Source organism: Perca flavescens, chromosome 16 (genome assembly GCF_004354835.1).
Source record: "Perca flavescens isolate YP-PL-M2 chromosome 16, PFLA_1.0, whole genome shotgun sequence".
In the NCBI taxonomy this organism is placed as follows: domain Eukaryota; kingdom Metazoa; phylum Chordata; class Actinopteri; order Perciformes; family Percidae; genus Perca; species Perca flavescens.
The window spans coordinates 20,301,103-20,325,617 of record NC_041346.1 but is presented as its reverse complement, the minus strand read 5'-3'; the positions used below and the strand labels follow the sequence as shown (position 1 = coordinate 20,325,617).

Genomic DNA, 24,515 nt, shown 5'->3' with positions numbered 1-24,515 from the left:
TTTTTGAAAGCCGGCGGGCAAATTTGCACAGAAATGTAAGATTTTTCCCACCCTCACCGACCTTGTCATAAAACTCGTTTAAATGATCATACGAAGCCTCCTTGCTGCTTCGTCGCCTACATGCTGCTTTTTGTTTTGATGACGCATGCGGCGGTGCGACACTGGTGGCTGGTGTTGCCAGGGGGTAAGCTTCGCTTCAGAACGCAAACCTCTGATGGCGCCATTTTGTTGCTACAAAGCAATCACCTCTTGTTAGCATTACACTGACCGCCATTTTTTTTTTACGTCACTTGACTGCGAATAACTTTACATCTGAAGTTTTTAAAGACTCTATTTGTCCATTGTTTATTTCTAAAGAAACACGACAATGTATAAAAGGCTCCATTACCTTGTATCTCACGTTATGGCTCCGTAGCAGACGCTTTTATAAAAATAAGCTAACGATTGTGTCATAACCAAGTGACTTACTGTCGCGTAGTAGAGGAATTACCGTATAGTACAGGAGAAGCTTGCAGGCAGTTTCGACTTACATTAGCTGTTTAGGTTTAATTACTAATGTTAACTAGCATGTTAGTTAGCAATACTTAGCCTGTGCTTATGTTATCTCCTTACATATACCTACACTCTCCGTCTCTGTAAGATTGGAAATGATTGAGATTTCTCTCGGCACAGCTACCAGAAGACTTACAACTTTCAGACACGTTGCTCACATTGTCTCTGTCAGTTGGAGGCTGCGCAGCAAAGCAAGAGATCACCGGAAAAGTGCTTCTAATAGCCTTCACTGGTCTCCGTCCAGAGCAACGGGGTCTATTGGTCCATTATATATATATGTCAATGGGTGTTGCCAGATTGGGTGTTTTTTCCGCTACATATGAAGGCCTGTTTACGATGTGTTTTAGCCGGGTTTTCGCCTGGAAGGCTATATAGAAATCAAGCACCCTATTGAACGAAGTTAAACTGAGAGAGCGTGCCGTTCACAGACACCAGAATGAACGGGTTCACAGTAACGTTCATCAACTGGCGCAATATACACATTGCCAAAGGCTGTGACATTTCACAGATAACACTAGAGAGATTTTTGTGTTAGTTGAAAGAAAATAGCAGTGGAAAACTGCACTTTAAAACGTCACTGTCATTCTTTTTTTAGTGGCGTACCTTTTTATAGTCAATTCAATATTCAATTTGTTCAATAAAAGAATGTTGGAAATTATTTAATTTCTTTTGTCTTAATTCAATGAGCAATTTGTGTATTTTAGCAGAATTCTGAAAGCAGCAGAAATGCAGAACTGAGTATACTTTAACATCTGTTTATTTATCGCAAGAAATATGGTTATTGCGACATTCAACAATGTTATCACATATTTTCCTCATATCGTGCAGCCTTACTATAAAATAAAATCAGTATGAAAGTGGCCATAATTACAGACAATAATAAAAGCTTATTATGAAATTAATTTAATCATTCACCATTTTCATGAATTCAGCCCAAAATCAAACATGAACAAAATATATGCATAATCCATTTTAAACGGTTTCTCTCTTGACTTCAGGAATACCTTTTCCAATAAATACATACACAATTCTGACATACAATCCAATCCATGTATGAATCTCCAAATGTTATCACTCTGCATGTCCTTGTGGGTGCATGTTAATATATTTTCATGCTGCTCTGCTTACGCCATCATTTTCATATATATATATATATATATATATATATGTCCTTGTGTGGATTTCATTCAATCAGTGTAATTAGAGGTTGAGTTGAGTATTTTATCATGTCCTGCATTGTTTTTTCCCATTAGCCTTTTTTCCATCTGTGTGTGTATGAAGCAGCTCACTGTTCAAGGGGTGATTCACTGAGCTGTTAGTGACAACAGATTGCCTTTTCTTCTGTTGTGCGCAAAGTTGTTCCCATGTCCTTTCTGGATTTCCTTATGTATTTGAAACATATTTTTTTGGAAGGTCAAAAAACTAACGTAATGTAGCTGTAGCTGCTGAAAACTGCTGCAGCTGGAACTATAGTTAGACACTCTCTTTTCCTCTCAGTATCTTTTATATTCTCTCTACATAAACAGCATACATTGTACACACAATGCACACACATGAACACGTGAACATTGATGCTCATACACAGATGCACACCTTTTCTTTTATTAAGGGACTGCCAATCTATAATGTGGAAATCATGCTGTGCTGATATTGATTGGGGTGGTGTGCTATTTAGTAGCAATGGCAGTGAAACCGTGAGTGTATTTATACACACACATATATATATATATATATATATTTGTGTGGTGTGTGTGCTTTTATGTGCAGTGTGTGTGTACAAGCTATACCAGACACTCCAGTCTATTGGATTGAGATTCATTCGCTATTTAAGGGTCAGGGTTCGGGCTGCGTGTGCGCTGCATGCCTCACTGATCAATACCGCCGCCACACACCCTGCCTGACCCTGGCATTTTGTCACCGTAAATCCCAGAGCTCCCTTTTTCTCTTGTTCGCCACCCCCTCCTTCTTATTTTCCTTTTATTTTTTGCTTCTCAAGTCATGGAAAGAAGTGATGGATTCAAGGGGGAGCACTTTATAAGATCTAAATACATTTAATGTAGCCAGGGATGGCCCTTTGATGGCTAATGCTCAGAGATTCAAGTGATGGTCTTGTCTCAGGAGGGATGTGCTGAGGAAGGTTGACTCAGTTTGTGTGACGAGAAAGTTGGAAAAGGGCTTCGATGTTGAAATCAGTGGGACTACGTGCAGTAAGAGCCTGATTTCAGTGGACATTTTTACTTACTTGTGCAAAAAATAAGTTACATTTTTTTCAACGGATATGCACACATTACACAGCTTTTACACAGAACCATTACCCAAACCAGATGACTAAGTTTGTTGACTAAGGTCAGGGTGATATACTCTATTCTTAACCCTCTCAAAATTGACCCTAATCTTAACTAAAATATTTTAGCCTAATGTTGAACCCCCAAAATGAACCAAAAACTACTGAAAGTTTAAGTAACAATATACAAGGCTGTAATTTGTCATAGGATACTAACACTAGTATTTCCTTTGTATATGTCAGACATATAGTTCATGGCAATTAGTCGACACACAGACCAGTAAAAATACATTGTCGTCAGTGTAGTCAAGAATTTCCAGGCCTTCTTTTTCTGCCTCATTTAAAACTATCTCACACACACACACACACACACACACACACACACACACACACACACACACACACACACACACACACACACACACACACACACACACACACACACACACACACACACACACACACACACACACACACACATTCATGAACAGCCACACGCACAGGTACACAAATACACACACATGCAAAAATAAAAACACAGAACATTTGCCCTTTCTTAGTGTCCTTCACACACGCTCCTCATTCCATACAAAATGCAAAGACGGTGCCCCTTCACCTCCCATCACTTCTGCTCTACATACCTCCCTCCCTCCCTCCACCTCTCCTTCCTTCCTGCCTTCCCTCCATCTCCTGGTGGCTCCCGGTGGCAGCCGTCACACAGCTCAGACATGTCTGCCTGTCTGCTTTGATATAGTGGCATAAGGTTTGCCTGATAACCAAGGTCAGGGACGAACAATCTATTCAATCCACTCATTATTATTAGGGGTATAAATAAATTTGGATGGAAGACTGCACCTTGAACCTTGAACCTTTTCCCCTGAGCTGAAATTTATCTTTTTGCCATTTTCCCCCTGTTGCTTGGTGACAAAAGGTGTCTCTTCCTCAACCTCTCTACCGCTCCCTCTCTTGTGGTGTTTGTGTGCAACAAATCCATTAACTGAATGAGATGGATGCTGCCACTCTACATATGCAATATTCGGAAATACAGTTTCCACATAGACAAATGTCTTGTTCCACTGTAGAGTTAGACAGATGTATGGCCCTAATATAGTTTTTTATTGAAACATAGGTTAAATATAATCAAAATTTTTTCATACATTTACATTCTTATTTTATTTTTATTTTTTTTACACTGGCAAGAAACACTGTATGCCCGAAAATATTAATATGAATCTTCAAACCCCAAATACCGTCAACATGATGTAATTTCAGATATTTATGATTAGTTGTGGTCAGTTGGAATAAAAAATATTTATTATATTAAAAAAATGACACAACCAGGTGGCTTGGTGGAAGAAAATACGGTGGTAAATCCATAATTCACCTCTGTGAAGTTGGTTAACGTAACAGCACACACAGGACAGAAGGTGAGAGCGCATAATGCTGTCCTATAACTTTAAGGTTTGGTTACAACATGTCAAATGAGAAGTTGCTGTAGTTTAACTAGACTTTGAGAGAGATTCCTTTCAGTGCTGGTGAAAAATGTATGGTGGGCGATGTCTTTTGAAATATACTACGGTGAGAAGAGATCAGTTCTGTATGAATCTCCAAGTTGCAACATTAAAAGCACATAAACCTTTTCAGATACAATATCTAAGCTTAAAATCACAACGTGAAAGTCGTGCACTGTACTGCATTCTGCTCCAATGTTAACAATAGTTTGGCATCTCCCTCTTGCTTTTGTCCCTGCCCCCCCCGCCCCCCACCACCCCCTACCCCCAGAAACCAAATTATAAAATCATCGAGAGCATGATGAGATTGCTGCTCGGTTATTAATCTTCAATAAATACATCTTGACCCAGGGATTAAGTGTGTGCCCTCTCCACCCCCTTGTCCTCTCCACCCATCGCCCCCCCCCCCCCCCCACCCCACCCTCACTCATCTCTCCAAAGATGCTTTGACATGAATTATGAAAAAAAAGAAGAAAGAAAACAACAGCCTAGAGTTGAGGGAGAGAGGGGCTGGAACAAATGTTCCAACCTGGATTGAGTGTTGGCGACTGATGGCGATAACCTTGGGGGGCCCTCGGGCTGAAGCGGGATTACTTCTCTCTGGGAAAGACAAATAGCATGGCAGGAAACAGTCAAATGGAAACCCAGGCACTCATGTTAAGGATAGGTACAATGAATGAATTTACAGACGGTTACACCATCCTCGCATCTTAGAAATTTTGAAAAATCATATTAAACCTAAAATTACAGCATCAGAAGATATTGTTATACCAGCAATGTATTCACATAAAACTAATCTCTATATACAACTATATATCATAACTACGTAATTAGACATGAAGTGGAAAGATAATCAAACTGCAGTTATAATGTATATCATCACAAAAAAGGAACTACCTATAAACTGTTAAAACCACTATAAACAAATAAAGACAGATAAATCCATAAACTGTGATCTGTATAACAGCAGAGGTATACTCCGGTCCGATATATGGCAGATGTCTTCCTGTTTTGTCAGGCCTAATGAGAGAAGACCTGGCTCGTGCCACATGTTTCTGGCCTCATTGATTACCTTTTGCCCCCCAGAAGCAGCACCCAACAGGGATCAGCAGGGAATGAATAAGGTGAACTCTAAATGATGGATACAGTTGGAAATGGTAAAAAGAAAACCCCAAATTGGCATTTGGAAAATGTCAAAAGAAATTTGCATTTGGATTTGGAAAATATGCACTTGATTTACTCTATAAGTGTAAACTGTAATGACATAAAGCAAATGATACACAATATTGGGGTTGTATACTATATTGTGCACCGTGGTGAGCACCACAATCTCTCAAAGTATTGCATCACCTGGAGTGCATTAATTTTTAATTTTTTCGAGACAGTTATGACACAAAAAGCTTAAAGGAATGCTTTTGGACATTTTAGAAATGATTTGCTTTCTTGCAGAGAGTTAGATGTGAAGATCAATACCACTTTCATGTCTGTTTGTCAAACATGAAGCTATAAATTCACCTCAGGTAGAATACTAATATTGCTTGTTTTTTGATGGCTGATGATAGGTTGCTAAATTACAGGTATGTGAAGGTACATATGGTGAAATGATACATATTGAGATATAATGGATACATGTGCTTTTGTCTGAAAACAGCCAACTGGAGAACATCACTCAAGATCCACAATTTCCTGCCCTCTTTCCACTATGAAGCAATATTCAAAATAAAATGCTAACAAGCAATCATGCAAGGCTTGCCCTCCTCCCTTCCCCTCCCCTCCCCTCCCTCAATTTTTATGCAGGCAACAAAAGTGAGCCACGAGTGCTTCAGCTATCCTTTGCCACATCAACAGCTGGCTTCAAAAACAACAATTATACTAAGTGATTTATTGCCTCCTTCAGCCAGAGATCAGAGCAGACTCTGTACCAGGAAGACCCTCTTTGATGGTCACTGTCAAGCAGTGCATTGCTGGTTGGATTCTTTGTTTGGAGCAATGATCGTGTGTGCGTTTCCCCAAATACTAGAGTCTGTTTTTTGAGTTTTCCAACTTTTGGATGCAGGAATTCTATGTCTCCCATCCCGCTCTGGCTCCACCCCTACCCTCTGTGTCACTGAGTGGTGACAGCTGAGCAATGGCCTCTCCCGGGTGTAGCGATAATTGAAAAGCATGATGGCTGGCTGCTGGTATAGCGACCATCTGTGAGCCTGAGTGGTTTGGTGAGTGTTGCGTTTGTGGGCGGGGAGGTCGAGGGTTATGTGAGAGCCAGACAGCCTCCCGTGGGGAGCTGTTAACACCTCGTAGATGCCGAAAGGCCCCAAGATGGCCTTTCGCAGAGCCAAGGCTCCTAATGAGAAAAAGGGTGATTATCCCACTGTGAGGCAAATATAAACACGTGCTGTTATGAATCCTGACAACAGTTATAAGATGGCAAAATCCAGCAAAAAATATGGTTAAGGCATCAGTATTTAAAATTGTTCATAGAATTTCTGCCAGCGCCTGTACACAGACAGGTTGTCCACACAGCAACCGGCTAAATCATTGCTTTTATATTGTACCAGGGAATTTGATTGCGATAAACCAACAGAATTGTAGAAGCAAGATTTATCACCTATAAAAAAACAATTAATGCTGAAATGATTACTCAATTATTCAGTTGAACCATGGAAAATTAATTAAATCCAAATTGGATAATCTAATTTGTTTCAGTCGTTTATCAAAACAACTTGATAATGCAAAATAGTTTTCTATCATTAAAGATTGAGAGTTTTTTGTTAAATGGTCAAAATAAGTAAACAATTTCATCATTAGAAACAAATAAATATAAATATAAATATAAATATATATATATATATATATATATATATATATATATATATATATATATATTTTTTTACTGTTATTGATGAATAAGATAAGATAGATAGGATAATAATTGTTAAAATTATGTTAACTTTCCATGTCATTTGGTAAATATCACTGGGTTCACATACAGCTCAAATGAAACTGTTGTTAATGATGAGCAAACATGCTGAAAATCAGTATGCTTCTCATGTACCCACTCCCCGGTGAATGCCTGTATGAAGTGCTTTGAAGATTGCATAAAAAATGACAAACATCTAAATGCCAGCAGTGAGAAGAAGCGCTGAGTGATACATTAACCAATACATTTCTAATATGAATGTTCCTGAATGCATTTCAGTCAACCATTGCAGACAGATTACCAGATATTGCATTCCCGTCTAAGAATGAAATGAAGAGATAATTATGTGGCCGGCGGGTAATGGAGAGGTGGAGCCGTGATAGATTTGATTAAAGTTGTCAGTAAACACTAATGACCGTGTTGATTAGTTAGATTGCTTTAATGCGGCTGCTGCCATTAATCTACAGCATAAACAAAAGTATCCTGTGTTTGCAGTTTGTTTGCCTCTATGTGTGCACCATCATGGAGACACTCCGTTTTGTATTTTCCTTTTTTAAACTCTCCAGTCATTTACATTCAATTTAAAGCAGCTTTTATACATCGTTTTTATTTTGTTATTAGGAAAATAACCATTGCAAACCAAAAAAAATATTATCGGATCATTTTTTGGAAAAACAAAAACTCAAATCATCTTCTATGTGTGACTAATCGTCCTTCCCTCTTAGTTTTCCCAACAGCTTTTTTCTTTACCATATCTGCCTCCATACAACCATAAAGCCCTAACCACTGCAGGATCTTATTAATTAACACATTGTCTTAATTGATTGATATCTGTAGCACAGATAATCCACTGGGCTCCTCCTCTCTTCTCTCCCCCATAGCCCTCTCCTCCTAGGTCCCAAAAAGTAACGCTGCCTCCATGCATTTGTGCACGCACGCCGAATGCACGCACACACACACACACACACACACACACACACACACACAAAACGCACCACACGGCCTCCCCGCCGTTGCTGCTCCATTAGGTCTGAATTGTAGCTGTGATGTGTGGGACCCAAGGGAGGTGTTATTGTCAGACCTGATTTACTCACCACCATCTGACATGGGGCTGGGGGGTGTGTGTGTGTGAGACTGGGGGGCGTGTGTGTGTGTGTGTGTGTGTGTGTGTATATATGAGTGTGTGTGTGTGTGTGTGTGCATGCATGTGGAGACAAAAAGGCATGCTGCCAGGCTAAGAGTCCTTTACAGAAAGGACAGTCAAAAGCAACAGTTTAACAGTAGCTGCAAAGAAATAGGAAACCTTAACAGTCATTGGGATATGAATTTATTTTTCATGAATTACACCTTGAAGTTTATAGATTGTGGCCTTAAATATTGAAGCCTGGTCTTTAGAATGATATGCTTATATAATTTATTTAGTTATATTCTTAAAGCATTTAGAGATTAAATCGCTTTAATAAAAAGGTCTATCTCTGAAATTGCATGGTAGATATTTATTGTTAATCCAATCACAAACTTGTCCCAGTGAGGACCAATCAAAATCTTTTCATCAGAGGCTAATGTCTTCTGAAAGAGCACTAATGGTGTGCAAACCTAAAAGTGGTGTTAGTGGGGATATTTCTCTTTATGTATTATATTGTATGAGATGATATGAGACTCAAAATGATGAGATATCTAATACATTCAGATTAGATCAGATGTAGATTCATTATTTATTTAAAATATTTGTATCTGTGTTTCCCTTATTTCTTATTAGATTATAAATTCTGGGATAAGAAAAAGTTAATGCTCAGTATCTGAAAACTACTATGCTCTTCAAAGAAAGAAAACATTTGGCCTTCAAATGGCTTTAAATTTAGAACGATAATTATGTCCAATACGCACAGTTTTTGTTAACTTTTTTTTCTCCCAAAGTTTTTATTCTCTGCACATATACTAGCTTTCAATTATCTTCGTACATGCCTTAGATACAAGATAACTGATAGCGTTGCATTTCGTATCTCTCAGCTTCCTCATCTCCGGCAGCTTTACACTTCATCACCAGGAATGAGAGTTTTTTTCTCACTTAGCTTTCCCACCATTTACTTAATTTTTGTCTAGCTCCCTTTGTTGACACTAAAACCCACCCAAAACTCCTTTTCTCACCTTCTGCCGGTCTTATACAACCCATCTGACAAATTGCATACCCAATTTAATTGAATTCTTTACTCAGAAAACGGTGGATTTCCAACTCAATCTGAAAGAGTGGTTCGGATAATCCCAGGTATTTGCTTAAAGAGTTCAGCCCGTGGTCACCAAAATCTCACACCTGCTTTGTGACAGAGTTTGCCCACTGTGGTTTTTAGAAATGCCATGCAGTCAACAAATTCAAAGATGTGCAAGTGCATGTAGCTTCAGTGTAGGTGGCCTGTTGATTGACTGGTAAATTTAATTGAGCTAAACAGAAACACAGCTTGGACATTTGAGCCCAGTACTTCCTGTTTGCTTTGAGTCTGCAACAACTCAGCCTGTCTAATCCCAAATACAAACAGTTTAGTAAACTGACCAATGCAGGTATCTAGGAGATTAACACAGCCTTTGACACTTCACTCTCACCCCCTTACTGTCTTCACCAAACTCTCTTTGGCTCAAGTTACACACCTGTCGCTTTTGTGAGGCAACAATGATACCTGCCACTCAGCTGGAAGGATTCATCTGGATATCCTGTCTGGTGTTCCTTTTCTTGTTTTGGGAACCTGAGATGCAGAGGAAGGCAGCCATTAATGGTGGAGGAAGTTGAAGGTTGCACTCCAAAACAAAAGGTTTGAGGACAGCTGGCTATCACCTTCATGCATGTCATACTTGCATGACATAGACATACATCTGCAGAAAAAGCTGCACAGTCATGCAGACGGACATTCATGCATATAGTAACACAATAAGCACACAACGGTATTTACTTTGACTGCTTTGTCTCAAACGTCTTACTGAAGTAAAAGTACCATCAGCAAATATACTCCCAATAAAGTATCAAAAGTCAAAATTATCATGATGGAAACGTGTTAATAGATGATGCATTTTAATGTTGCTGGAATATGCATCATATGTAAAATCTTAATCTACAAAGTAATTTGTAACTATAGCTGTCAGATAAATGTAGCGAGTACAACAAAAGTACATTTCCCCCAGAAATGCAGTAAACTTATATAGCATACAATGGAAATACTTACTGTAAGTAAAGCACAAGCAGGCTACTGTAAAGGAGTACTTTAGTATAGTACTTGAATAAATGTTCTTAGTTACTTTCCACTTCTGGTTGTCCAAAAAACAAACAAATTTGATCTACATATTTAGGAGGATTGAGTTGAAATTGAAATATGGAGTCCCACAAACTTTTTAGGAACAAATAATAATAAAAAAGTTATAATATATCACTTGATTATCTCAATCATGCAAGCCTTTCATATCACATAACCGCTTTTCCGCTTAGCCCTCGGAGTGGCAGAGAGAGACACACACACACACACACACACACACACACACACACACACACACACACCTACACATACTGTATACTGTTTAATCTACTTAATTGCACCTGACTTTGAATAACTAAACAAATGAGGAAATTCACAAGGGGCACTTGATCCCTTCTCAGCTAATGGATTGGAGATTCCTTTCCCATAGGAGCATTTGGGCAAACAAGACCCAGTAATCTCTGAATTGATGAGTTGACTCTCTGTCTGCATCAAATTTCTCCACTAAAGAGCTGTTCAACCCCTGATACAGTGTTGGTAGTTAGCCAGATACTCAATTTGCAGACACAGGCAAAACTGTGGACTTGCTCTGGTTTCACTATCAGCACTGTAATATGCTATAGATTTGCAAGATAAATGCAAGGGAGGATAGATGCGTCAGGTAAGATTAAAGATAAATGTCAAGGATGATTCTACCTGGCTCTTGATTCTTGGCTTTGACAAGACATTTTCTAATTGTACATATTACTTTGAAATGTATCATAGTTCTTTAACCACTGTCCACAATTATTTTTAAGACCACTCATTACATTATTTTGTCTCATATGATGCACAATGTTGTAGTCCAGCCAAAAAAGATGGAACTCTTTTGTTGATTTAGGTGACAAATTTATTAAAGTCCTGTCATTTAATCAGGAATCATCATCATTGTCATCATTACCAGAGGGAATAAATAAGACATAAAACATTTTCCACATAAACAAACATATACATCAAACCCCGAGTGCTACAGCAAGTTCTTCCTTGGGGTTGTTTTCGGTAGAACAAATCGAACAAGATACATCTGAGAACACACAAATGCATAGAAGTAATTGGACCCCTAGGTACCATTTAAGACAACATCTACATTTTGCCTATATCCCTGTTTAAGAATGTACAAAGTCCTCATATCTGGGTTCCTTTTCGTTTCCAGGAAGGGGTTTGTATAAAAATAAAGTCTCCACAATGATAACCATTATATATATACAGTATATATATATATATATCGACATTTGGCAACAACCAGACATTTAAAGACTCTGAACGTTGAGCTGAATTCTGCACGTGAACACAGTGTAGAAAACGAGATGAGAATAAAGAGGGGAAGTTGGTGCAAATCCGAATAATCGAGTGAGTCTCATTGTTTTGAGAAAGCTTATAGTGGTATCTGAAAACTGAATATTTTGACAGATGTCTTGCTTTAAATACAGTTTAACTACTGAGGGGCAGTTGTTAGGCCAAGTGCTGTAAATGAAGGACATTTTTTCTCCTTCCTTCCTTCCTTCCTTCCATCCTGATCCCAGATATTGAATGGACCTGTTAATCAGATGTTTGCCAGATCCAAGGTCAGTCTAGTCCTTTGCACAATCACTGTCCTGTGTGACTATTTTCCAATTCCTAAAATCCAAAAGAAGACACAGAAACCCAAAGAAAAAAAAAAGTCAAATTTCTAGTTGTTGACCAATCAAAACTGCCCGTGGTCCACTTCATCTAACCAGGAGGCAGGACTGGCAGGAAAGTCAGGGTATCCTCCGCTGCTGCCAGTCGATAGGTCCGAGCTGGGGCCGTTGGCGGCCCCCATGGAGACCCTCACGGCAGAGTTGATCCCAGGCCCGCTGCCCTGGGTCATGATAGAAAGGCCGGAGTCGGGGTAGACCAAGCTAGAGATGAGAGGCTGGTGTCTGGGTAGCGCCTGAAGCGACCCCGGTGACTGAGGAAGGCCATAGGGGCTGTTGGAGCGGATGTCGTGGAACTGGTCTTGAGAGGGGAGGACGCCATGCTCTAGGGGGAAGGAGCTATGATTATTGCCCCCCTGGCGGCCCCCAATGGCTGGGGAGGACTCACTCAGGCTGCTGTAGATGCCGTTAGTGAGGCCAAGCTCTGACATTGGGGGTTCATCTGCGCAACAAGGACAAGAAGGCAAATGTGAAATGTGTTATTCTGATTGGATTGCATTTACTAAAACTGAAATAGTCCACAATGAAAAACATGAATTTCTTGTATATTTCTTCACCATCTTTTTTCTTGCAGTTATTGACCCTTTAGTGACTGAGCTAACATGCTTGCTTCACTGGCTTGGATAGCTTTATCCCCTCCTCAATAACTGGGTTAGGGGTTTTTATTAAATAAAATAATGTACAAATTCATGAACAAAATGCAAGGATGGGGTAAACGGTATAGTACAGGAACAATAGAAATAAGTTTGGCAAGCTTTTGTGATTGCATAGCGCTAACATGTTCCCTAGTGTGCTCGCCAGCTACAATATTTAGCCAGCTATTCATGAATAAGTCACTATTTCACCAAGCTTCTAGAACCACAAACGCAAGGAAATGGCAAACATTTTAAAGTACAAAACACTTCAATTTCTCTTCGAGATTATCAACCATTTCAGATAATTAACAATGAATTATCTGGAACAATAGTAAATATGTTTTTGCATTAGGAGGTAAAACTCCTGGCAATGACATGCCTAAATAAAGCAAGGCACTACTGGCAGTCATTTTAACATGTCCCCGTAGAAAAAGCACATGTATATGGATATGTATATAAAAGGGTCCCGGTATATAAAAGGGTCCTGATATTTTGCATACAATGCTTGAATCGAACCTGTGCTTTTCCTATGACAAGTCAAAATGTCCCCTGTGAAAAATGCCTACTCTATTTATTTAGTGTGGTTGACTCTGTACCTGTAAAGGACACCTCGGCGTCACTGTCCAAGCCCTCCTCCTGGATGCTGTCCTTGTCCGATTTGGAGCTTCCTCGTGACCTCTTCATGTTGCGGAAATACTGCCCCCACCTCTGCCGACCGGCGTCTTTCTTCAGCCTTTTCTCTTTAGCTCGCCTGTTCTGAAACCAAACCTGAAGGGGAAAAAGATGGGCTTTGGTGACTTATTAGAAATACATTTTAATTGTTTAGCACAAGAGAAATTAGGCTTGAGTATAAAATAAAAAGAAGAAAAACTACAGACAAATACACTTTTGATACAGCAAAATTAAACAAAATGCTTTCTGACACAATTTACATTTATTCACCTAATTTACATAATCTTCTCAGTATGGAGGACCATAACTATATAAATAACCCTCAATGTTTTTAGTCATCATGCCTCCATACACAAGTCAAGGTCATCTACATCCAAAGTCCTCTGCATGCTCTTTCAATGATATAATATTATGCTTTAAAACATTGAAAGACCAAATTAATTTTCAAGGACCGTCTGGACCCGGCTTCGCACCTTTGTGAGTCCAAGTGGAAGACTGAAACAGTGACACTGAACTGTAATCCTGGGACCAGCGTCCCCCCAGACCAGATTTATCACGCATTTAATTAACTCCACGAGAGCTACAAGTTGTCCTCACCCCGGGAGCAGACAGGTTAGCAATAAATTATTCAAGTTTAAGTTTTCTTTATCCACTCTTGATCTGATCTATAGACTTTAGCTTTAGAAAACACCAACGCAACATAGCCATAAACTTCAACAGCCTTTAACCTCATTGCTTGCAAATGTCTATGATTTCTGATACAAAATGAAGAAATGCATCCTATTTCTTATTAATCTTTATCTTACGCACAAATTTAATTAATTTCAGGCACAGGCACAAAAAGCAGTTTTACATTCACCTTAATGGTATTCCGCCCTAAGTGAACCCTCTTCACCCCTTCCCTTTCACTGAATAATGAGGAGCATTTTAGTGGCTTCAGTCTCTACTTTTGTCCTTGCAAATAAAACAATATATATGACCACCACCTAGTAACCGGCGTGAGGCTCCTCAGCGGCAGACAATATGCGAGGGGCCCTCTTAGCATTGTTAACGAGCTTGCACTTAAACCATGCTGACTTTCATGTGGACTTCGTTTTACTCCATCTAGCCGTAAATCCCCCCCACACACACACACACACACACACACACACTTATTCGGACAGTAGGCTTGTGCCAGTTCAGCCACGATTGTCCCTTGATAATGAAGCCAAGACACTAATGGAATAGCTCTTAATGGATAATAATATACTTTACCTGCACAACCCGCATATCCAGGCCCGTCTCTGATGATAGCTGCTCCCGGACATGTCGGGCAGGTTTGGGAGAATTATTGTAAGCGTTCTTCAGCGTTTCCAGCTGTTTAGCAGTGATGGTTGTTCGTGGCCTTTTTGCAGTTGAGTCTGCTTCTGAAAAATGAATAGACAACACACAATGTAAGCCAATGCTTGACAGTTATTCTGCTTCAAAGCCATCTCTTTTTTTTTTTTTTAAAAAGGTTTCAGGTCTGACGTCTCAAGAAAAATAGTTTCATTTTGCAATAATTAAATTAACAAGAAAATAAAAGACAACTTAGAGAATGGACAGAAATAGTCTAATAATTCCAACTGCTATTATACTTGTACAGTTTATCAATTAATTGCTGTCTCTTACACTATAATGCAAAAAAGAAATTATGATAATAAAAATATAACTTTCATCTTCCTTTATGTGGATGTATTTTGGGTCAGTTACATGAAATCCTGTGATAGAAACACATATTCACAGCAACCGATAGCATAAAACAAGCTTGTATAATATACAACTTTCTAATTTGCCATACATGGATAAATTCTCCTCTGTCTATAAAGCAAAACCTGGCATCCTGTGCATAATTGCATCTTGTCTGCACATCTGTTGGCCAGCACAGCAAAATACAAAACCATCATCCAAATGGATGCTGCCCAAGTAATTGCGCCCTCTCATTAGTAAAATAAACGTGTGTGTTTTTAGTGAAAACTTAGCGTTAACTCGCTGCATAAATCAACACTTGGTGCCGGGCAGTAAATTCAAACAAACAGATGGGGAGATAAAACTTGACCATGCCCAGTCTGCCCAGAGCCTGCTGGGAAGTTAATGTGGCCTTGGTTGATATAATCAGGGTATATAATGAAAATATTTCTGTGCTTATAAAAAGTGTTGGTGGGATATCTGAAATGATATTAACTTTTTCCTGACAACACATGTTAAAGTATATTTAACTACTGCAAATCAACTATTTTAAAGCAATACGTTTCAGCTGGTAAATTGTGTATAGCAATAATCACATCTAGTTGTAAAAGCCATTATGATTGTTAATTATTTCTTGTCATTGGACAGCAAATTACCTAAATACTGGAGGTAGGTCTTTGTTTTTGATAATATGACTTGATTGAACTTTTTATAACTTGTTTGTTAACACGTTGTTAAAGTAGGCTATTATTAACAAAATATGAATATGAGTTCTTTTGAGGTAAATAAAATACTGTTGTTAAGCATTATTGTTCTGATGCATTTTCAATGGCGTGACTTGAAATTATAAAAATGCTAATTTGTTTTTGAGACATACATGAAAATTCTCTCTTTCAGAGTTGCGGCCAACTACCTACTACACAAGCAGAAAAGCAGGAAACTACAGAGTGAATTTACTGAAAAATAAAATAATACTAAATATTATATATACCTTTTTCATTTAACTCATTTCAATTTTGTATAGCTTTATAGTTTTTGCAACTAGGCCTATAGCATAATTAAACATAATAATAGTTTTTTTTTCTCTCTAACACACACACACACACACACACACACACACACACACACACACACACACACACACACACATACTTCTCTCCTTCTGTATCTACTACAAGAGTTATTGAAAGCTGATTCCTTCAAGGCGCAGAGTGCAAGTGGAAGCCTCGAGGCCTTCACTTTACGCAGTTTGCTATCGATTGGGTTGCGGGGCAACGACGCAATTAGCACAGGTGGGTCACAGTTTATGGGTGACCTCATTGTTACGTCAACGCACAACTCAAAGCAGGTACTGTAAAAACAATTCTGCAGACACACGCGTCATATAACATTCAGAGTTAGGTCTGCGGATGACGCGATTTTCAGGCTAATAAGAGAAATGTAGAGCCAGTCATTTTGCAGCTCACCTCTCTGTTTGGCGGTCTCGTAGTCGGCCTTACACACCAGCCTGCTGTCCTCCATCAGATAGTACTCGTCACCTGTGGCCAGTTGCCTCTTGCACACGATGCAGGCAAAACAGTGCAGGTGGTAGACAAAGTCCTGCGCTCTCCTCACCACCTGTGTGGGCGGTATCCCCTGCTGACAGGCTGCGCATTTGGTCCCGAATCTCCTTTTGGGAAATAAGACGGTTTCCATCAATACATAATAACTTTCGAAACAATATTCTATAATTTTAAGTAACAGATAAATAAATATATTTGAAATGGACTTGAGGTACGTTTTTGAAAGCTACTCACTTGAAGAAATCCTCTTTGCAGTAGACGCTGTCGCCCCTGCTGAAGCACTTCTCCGACAGTTGCGCCTGGCAGTCGCTGCATTTCAGGCACTTGCTGTGCCAGTGGCGATCCAACACTTTAAGGATAAAGCGGTCCACGATGTGTTGACTGCAGCCTGCACATACTGGGATTTCTGCAGGAGACATTATGGAATGACTTCAGTTTAAGACAAGTTAAATGGCGTGGAGGAAACATTGTCACACGCGTCGAATAACAACCGAACCAGCTTATTGTGCTAAATATGTGCACACGTAATACGTATATTTATCTGTTAATGTGCTACACACGTTAACTTATACAAGAATGTTATACCTCATAGCTGGAACAAAGATCAGCAGCGTGAATAACGTGTACCTCGAGACAACGATTCACTTTTTTAATCCTTTTTTTTCTCTCTCTATGTTTGTATTTTATATGTTAGATACTAGCCTATTTGGTCGTTTTTTTATGATTTTATAAAACAGTCTTTAAAATAATAGCATATACTGTATATAGCTAATTATATTAACGTATTTCATAAATAGCATGTAAAACCTTTTCAACCTTCGACATATATTTACTCTTTTTGTTTTACAGTACATAACCCAGAATCAATGTAGCCTACCACCCAAATACTACTACATAGCAGATACACATAATTACATTGCACAGTATAAACACACAAATAAACAATAAAAAAGAGTAAGTAAAGAAATGGCAGTGGTGTATGGAAGCGTACATGGGCCTATTAGTCAGTAGGCTACATTACAGTACAGACTTTTATATTAGGAAATCCATTTCCTAATATATCTTACATTCGGCTTTAGTTCCATATGGTCGAGAAAGGAAAACAAAAGGCCATTATCCAAACTCAATCACTTAATCACCACATGCCTGAAATATTTAACCTAGATAATAAATAAAGATTGTTTCTATTTTACATTTCGGAGGCAGCCTTTGTCCTTACTGTGGGAAAAAAGGGTTTCATCGGCTCGAAAGAGAGAGGCTCTTTCATACATTTAAGTAAAACGACTTAAAAACCACTAGTGTATTTATCCTTATATATCTCACTGATGAATAGATTATTAAATAACTCACATTTCAGAGTGATGAACTTATCAAAACTGTCATAGAAATATTATAAATAAGTATGGATATCACAGCAAACTGTAGCAATAAATAGACAACCAAACTACTTTTTAAACATTCAGGATTTAAATAGACATTTACAAACTTATTCTGCCAATAGATTATACTGAATAGAATTTAATCTAAAGCCATATATCCAATTTTGCAGACCGAAGTTTGCAGGATTCTTAAAAATGAAAAAAAAGACAAAAAGAAAGCTGCAGCATCATCTTGGGAATTAATAGCTCGTTGATCGAATAGTGGTCGGCTGGTTATTATTTTGTCACGCGTAATGATCTTTAACAAGCAGCAGTTTTATGCCAGGTCAGTTTCAGCCAGACAGGCTTACAGTGAGGTATTTATTTAGCAATGTCCCCTCGAAGCAACGACGACCGATTAAGACAGCAGCTTTCTGAGACTTAAAATAAATAAATAAGTAAAAACAAGGACAACTAAAATGCCAAGCAAGACGTTATCCGGCCTCTTTTATTACTAATTAAAAGAGGCTCAACCACTTCATATTCCATCTGTGTAAGGAATCGCATTCCTATTGTTCTAATTCGTGAAACATTAATGAACCATTTCTTCTGGCGTCACCAGCGAAGCCCTACACAAGTTTGGTGCTGGGAGCCACGTCACGAACAGGTGTATCCAGGTCATCATTAATTCAATGCGCTCTGTAAAACTAGAAAGCTGCGGCCTATAGTCTCACGGTGCAAACCAATAAGGTGTCCAAGTAAATTGTTGGCCTTATTGAGCCCACTTGAAATATTAACAATATAGATGCTTGCAAATCCCAATGGAAAGCTCTTGCATAAATTCACAATATCGTGATCTTAGAATTATAAGGTTCTATCTCCACTTTTGGTCGAAATTGAGTTTTTGACATAATCTGATCCATTAGGTGTTTATTAATGCCTATGTGGTGTTATTTTTGTAAAAAAAAAAAAGGGTTATATTTAAATATTTTGTTAGTTAGTTATTAATAGTAGATACAGTTTTGCCAGCTGGGATGTAAAAACTTTGATGCTCAATATCTCAGAACTACCCTAAACGGAGATAGAACCTTATAATTCTAAACTCACGATATCTAACTGTGGAGCAGGTGAGGTTCGATGCATCACTCCACGTGTAATGGTAAATACTACAGAGTGGACGTCTGTCTGTGGTGAATAATAAACATAGGCTACAAACATTTAACAAAAGTTCATGCAAAACTTTTTATGTATAGCCTAGTTTACGCCTTAGCATGTGGTAGAAACTGTACTCTTCAACAACTACAATTCAAGTCAAATTGATTTCTAAAGCACACTTAAAACAACGCGAGCTGACGTGTGAGTGCTTTACAACCTTCTGAATCTTTATCACAAGGTTTATGTCAGACTCGAAAATGCGTAAAAACAATTTCCAAATAAAAAAAAAAACCAGATGCGTAAAAGATCTGAAGCAAAGGAAACGGCACACGTCCTCTGTCGCACCAGCTGTAAAGCTGATTCGTGGGACAGGACAATTTGCCCTAAATGAAAACACACAGCACAGCTGTAGCATCCATCATCCATATACCAGTTATGATAGTAAACACTTATTCAACATGGTGGAAACATTATCAACATGCTGCAATTATAGCCACACTTAATGGCATATTTAAAGAAGGTCCACACAAATATGTGTAATATAAACAGTGCAAGAACGAATACATTGACTATATGTAGGCTTCCGGTTACCTTTCCGTAGCTCCTCACTGTGCGAGAGCAAAGCAAGGAGCATCTCCGTGTTATTGGGTCCCTCTTTTAGAGACTTGCGCTCACCATGTCCATCCATTGCTCATGATTTACGCTCACATGAATGCAAATCTGTCTTGTTTGTGATCTATTCACACTCAGACCAGGCAAGTGTTGTCAAATTTGTGTATCAGGAGCCCCAATGGCGACAACGAGCGCGCGACTGTGCAGTGGAGTTTGCTTTTATTGCTTCACTGTGTTGAAGCCTGTGCGGGATTACGCTGCGCGCCGTTTCCTGGGCGACAGGGAGATAGATTACGGCGTTTCAGTGTTGGGTGGTGGTAACGTTACTCGGATACGCGTTACAATAGTGTAGCCTATATTACTCTCCAAATAACATGGAAAGGATATAGGAAAAAAAAAAAATCTTTTAAAAGGTTTACCAAACGGAAATCGAAATATAGCTAGAAAATCAATTTTTTTCCAACTCTGAAAAGATTTCCTATGAGAGTTAATTTCTTAAATTATTGTCACCATTACATTCAACAATAATATATACATGTATATATATATATATATATATATATATATATATATATATATATATATATATATATATATATATATATATATTGTTGTTAAATAAATTGTTATATAAATTATTGTCACCATTACATTCAACAATAATATATATATATATATATATATATATATATATATATATATATATATATATATAAAAAAAATATATATATATATATATATATATATTATTGTTGAATGTAATGGTGACAATAATTTAAGAAATGAACTCTCATAGGAAATTTTTTCAGAGTTGGAAAAAATTTATTTTGTAGCTATATTTCGATTTCCGTTTGGTAAACCTTTTAAAAGATTTTTTTTTTATATATATGTGTGTGTATGTGTGTATGTATGTATGTGTGTGTGTGTATGTATGTATGTATATATATATATATAATGTGTGTATATGTATATATATTTTGGTTGAGCTGATCATGCATAACAGGGAAAGAAAAAGAGAGTGTTCATATACAGTTTTGTAAATGCATGCATATACTACTTTTGAATAGTATATGCCAAATACTCTGCAACCAAGTCTGATAGCAGGCTTAGTATTGCTTTACCCAGTTTTTCTTATTATTCTCTTATGTGTTTTGAGTAAGAAGCCATGCGTTCAGACAGAACATTATTACCTAAAATGTTTATGACCCCTTTGCAGACAGATGCAATGAGCACTTGAAAACAACTAAATGAACTAGATCTACAGCCACAAAAAATCCACAAAACTGGACACCATAATCTGGTTGTTGATGTATTATGTGAATCAACCCAAGTCCTTTCTCGCGAGGATTTGCCATGGTAATCCATTTTTAGTTCAGATTCCAGTACTGCCCTGCATAAAGGAGAGATTGGGCCCTGAGGGAACACTATACAGTCTTGTTTAGACCCTTGCCTTTTTAATTATCACATTTATTTTTTTCAGCAGAATATAAACTATAAAATAAAATAAAAAACTAACAATAGCAGTGAAATAGGAATTCTTTCTCTCAAATAATTGCTCTTTTTTACAAACGTGCTATATTTTCACACAAAAAAACACTGTTTTGTTCGTCGCTATTATCACTCACTCACTCACTCACTCACACACACACACACACACACACACACACACACACACACACACACACACACACACACACACACACACACACACACACACACACACACACACACAATCTCCATCTCATGTGCGTTGAGTGCTCAAAGACAAGTGTTTATTTAGGGGACAGATTGGCTGTTCAATAACATGTTGATCGGGCCAACACCCCAATGAATTTTATTGACACTGATCTTTGGCACAAAAGAGCGCCTGGGGAAATCACGGGTAGTGCCACAGCCCTGTGCCGCTGATGAATCCAAAATCAATGTCCTATTTGCCTGCATTTTAGAAGTATATGAAAGACGTTTAGGAGAAAGGTGCGGGGTTCATGGGTGCCCCTCTTACTTTTCAGCTTTGTAATAATTTTTATGTCATATTGATCGCTCATTTTTGAGGGGTGAGCCCGACAGTAATGTGCCAACAAAGCGATAAAATGACTATCAGAGGAATGGTCAGTAAGTAAGAAAGTAAGAGAAGGTCGCAAGATGATCAAGTAAATTCGTGAATTTGTAAATTTAGTTAAAATGAATTTGGGTGACCTGAATCAAATGGTATTTCTAGAGTTTAATTCTCCATAATTTCACACACAACCGCACACCATATTTATTCAAAATAAAATGAAAATATAGAAACAGGCCGCACTAAAAAAAAGCATGCATTTCCCTATCTTTGGGTGACACTAAATATTTGTACATTCCACTAATAATTTAGCTCTCATCAGGAAGATGAGATGAAGATGAATCCGAGCACTACTACTACATCATCACCTCCACTGGCAACGTCAGGTGTCCCACCTGTCAGGGCAGGAATGGGACACCTGTTGAGCATTTTGTGTCGGTGGACTGCGGGAAGGAGCAGCTCTGCGCCTGCTGGCAGTCTGTCTACAGCCGCAGAGAGGCTGCTGTCGCCACAGTGGGTCCGGTGGTCTCTCCATATCTGCTCCCGTTACAACCGCACGCGGCGGTGTGAAATGACAGCACGCGCATAACATCTGTTCGTGTGATTCTCCAACAATGAAGGCTCATTACAAATTCATAACGTCTCTCACACGCAGCGCAAAGGAAGCGCCTCTAAACAGTCTGTATACATCAACATGGGTCGGTGAATAACAAAAGGTTTTCTGCAACCGTTTGCATCTGTATTCCACTTTTTGATGTCTACAAGGTATCCTGTTTCGGCGCATCTAACCCTCACATTACCAAACACAAAATTTGAAAGTCGTGGCCTTTGCTTTTCACAATAGAAATAAAGACCGTTTACAAGGTCCATTTCACGCTTGTCAGAGTTCACTCAGTAAAACAAGAGCCGCGTTCAGTCCTGCTGTGCTCATTTGCTGTATTATCCTCTATTTCACGCCTAATTGTAACTCATCAACTGACCCCAGGGCATCAATTAAACCTCAGAACTGTCTGTATCTGACCCCAAACCCAAATCTTGAGCATAGGCACAGTGCAATCAGTTAAAATGGGCTCTTACCTTGGCCTGAACTGTACCGGGAGAAGTTTCCGGTGTTTTGACAGCTTGACCCCGGGTGTTCAAGCAACATTTTTAAGATGTTCCGTTCTTCCAACGGAAGAAAGCAGCGCCGAAACGCCTGTGACTTTGTAAAAAAAAAAAAAGAAGAAGAAAAAAAAGCCTAACGAGCTACTGAGTATGGACGATAGATTAAAAACCGCACTTTCCTGGAGATTTATCCTCGCGAGAGCTCTGTTCGATGGCAGCTTGATTTCTGACAAATGTTCACAAAAATGACGCCTGTCGAACTTTCTCCTTTCGTTAGCCACCGAGGACGGAAACTTTGAATATTCATCAAGTTGCTCTTGGATTCCGTGTTGATAAGCTCGAGATGCGCTGGAGACGAGGGGCGGGTGGCTGTGGAAAAGGGTCCTTAACCACTGACCATTAGCAGCGTCAGCTGACCTGACTGTGTGCCCGGCAGCCTGCGGCTTTACTAAAGTACTCAAGTAACCGGCGGTCAGCTCTGCCTCTGTCCAGGGTGCTGAAAAGGGGAGTTTCTCTAACCACGCTGGAGGCTTGTGTGCTGCTCCACACACACACACACACACGCACGCACACACACACACACACACACACACACACACACACACACACACACACACACACACACACACACACACACACACACACACACACACACACGTCCTCCCCTCTTTCTCCTTATCAATGTTGTGGTGCACGTGTCTGTCTTTCAAAGTGCATAATGGGGCAATTGGGTACTGTTCGGGACATTGGTATCATGCGTTTCCATCGTTGCGTTTCTCTTTTGTTTGGTTAAAAATAGACCGCATCGCATTAGTGATACAAGTGGACGGAGCATACATACCGTTAGCTTATGGTGTACGGTTATGTTATACTGGAATAACAGAAAGTACGTGCACATGTTTACTGCTGGGATTAGTTTAGACACGTAGTTTTCAACACTGTTTTAAATAAAAAATACTTTTGATTCAAAAATATTACCCAAAGTACGGAATAGTATGGTTATGGTTAATAGGTATAAGTGGAGATTAATGCAGTCCATTAGTAGGCTAACACCTTTCTTACTAAAAAAAAGAAGAAAAAAAATTGTCGCTAATTTATGCTTTCCTGTAAGATTTCAATTCAGGCGCTTGCGCAGAGCTGGGCGGCTATTTGGCTCAGTGCCATTCCTCATGCCTTTGACACTGTGCCAATTACCACCACAACGCACAAAACTCTTCTGACGTAGTCCTACAGCTTTGATTCAATTTTACTTGCCCAGCACGCCAGCCCACAAGTGGTGTAAGCCAATTATACCTATGCTGTTCATTAGTCCACTCATGGCAATTAGCCTCCCAAACTTGGAAAGAAATCAACCATCTTTTTTTCCTTCTCATTATACCTCACTGACTTTACACTCACTCTCCCTCCATCCAGTAATTCCACTACATTCACATGAT

The 24,515-nt window shown here is 38.9% G+C and overlaps 1 protein-coding gene across 2 annotated transcripts; it reads right to left on the bottom strand.

The window, feature by feature from the left end:
* Positions 1 to 12,226: 12,226 nt before the first annotated feature.
* On the bottom strand, positions 12,227 to 23,122 carry lhx3 (LIM homeobox 3). Of its 2 annotated transcripts, none has more exons than XM_028602270.1 (6): positions 23,047 to 23,122; positions 17,029 to 17,200; positions 16,699 to 16,901; positions 14,780 to 14,931; positions 13,450 to 13,621; positions 12,227 to 12,660 (listed from the first exon to the last, which is right to left on the bottom strand). In XM_028602270.1, the coding sequence occupies exons 1-6, from the start codon at positions 23,120 to 23,122 to the stop codon at positions 12,227 to 12,229; spliced, it is 1,209 nt and encodes a 402-aa protein (XP_028458071.1). The 2 variants fall into 2 exon arrangements, with proteins under 2 accessions (XP_028458071.1, XP_028458072.1); XM_028602271.1 differs by having other exon boundaries at positions 23,053 to 23,122.
* Positions 23,123 to 24,515: the final 1,393 nt, after the last annotated feature.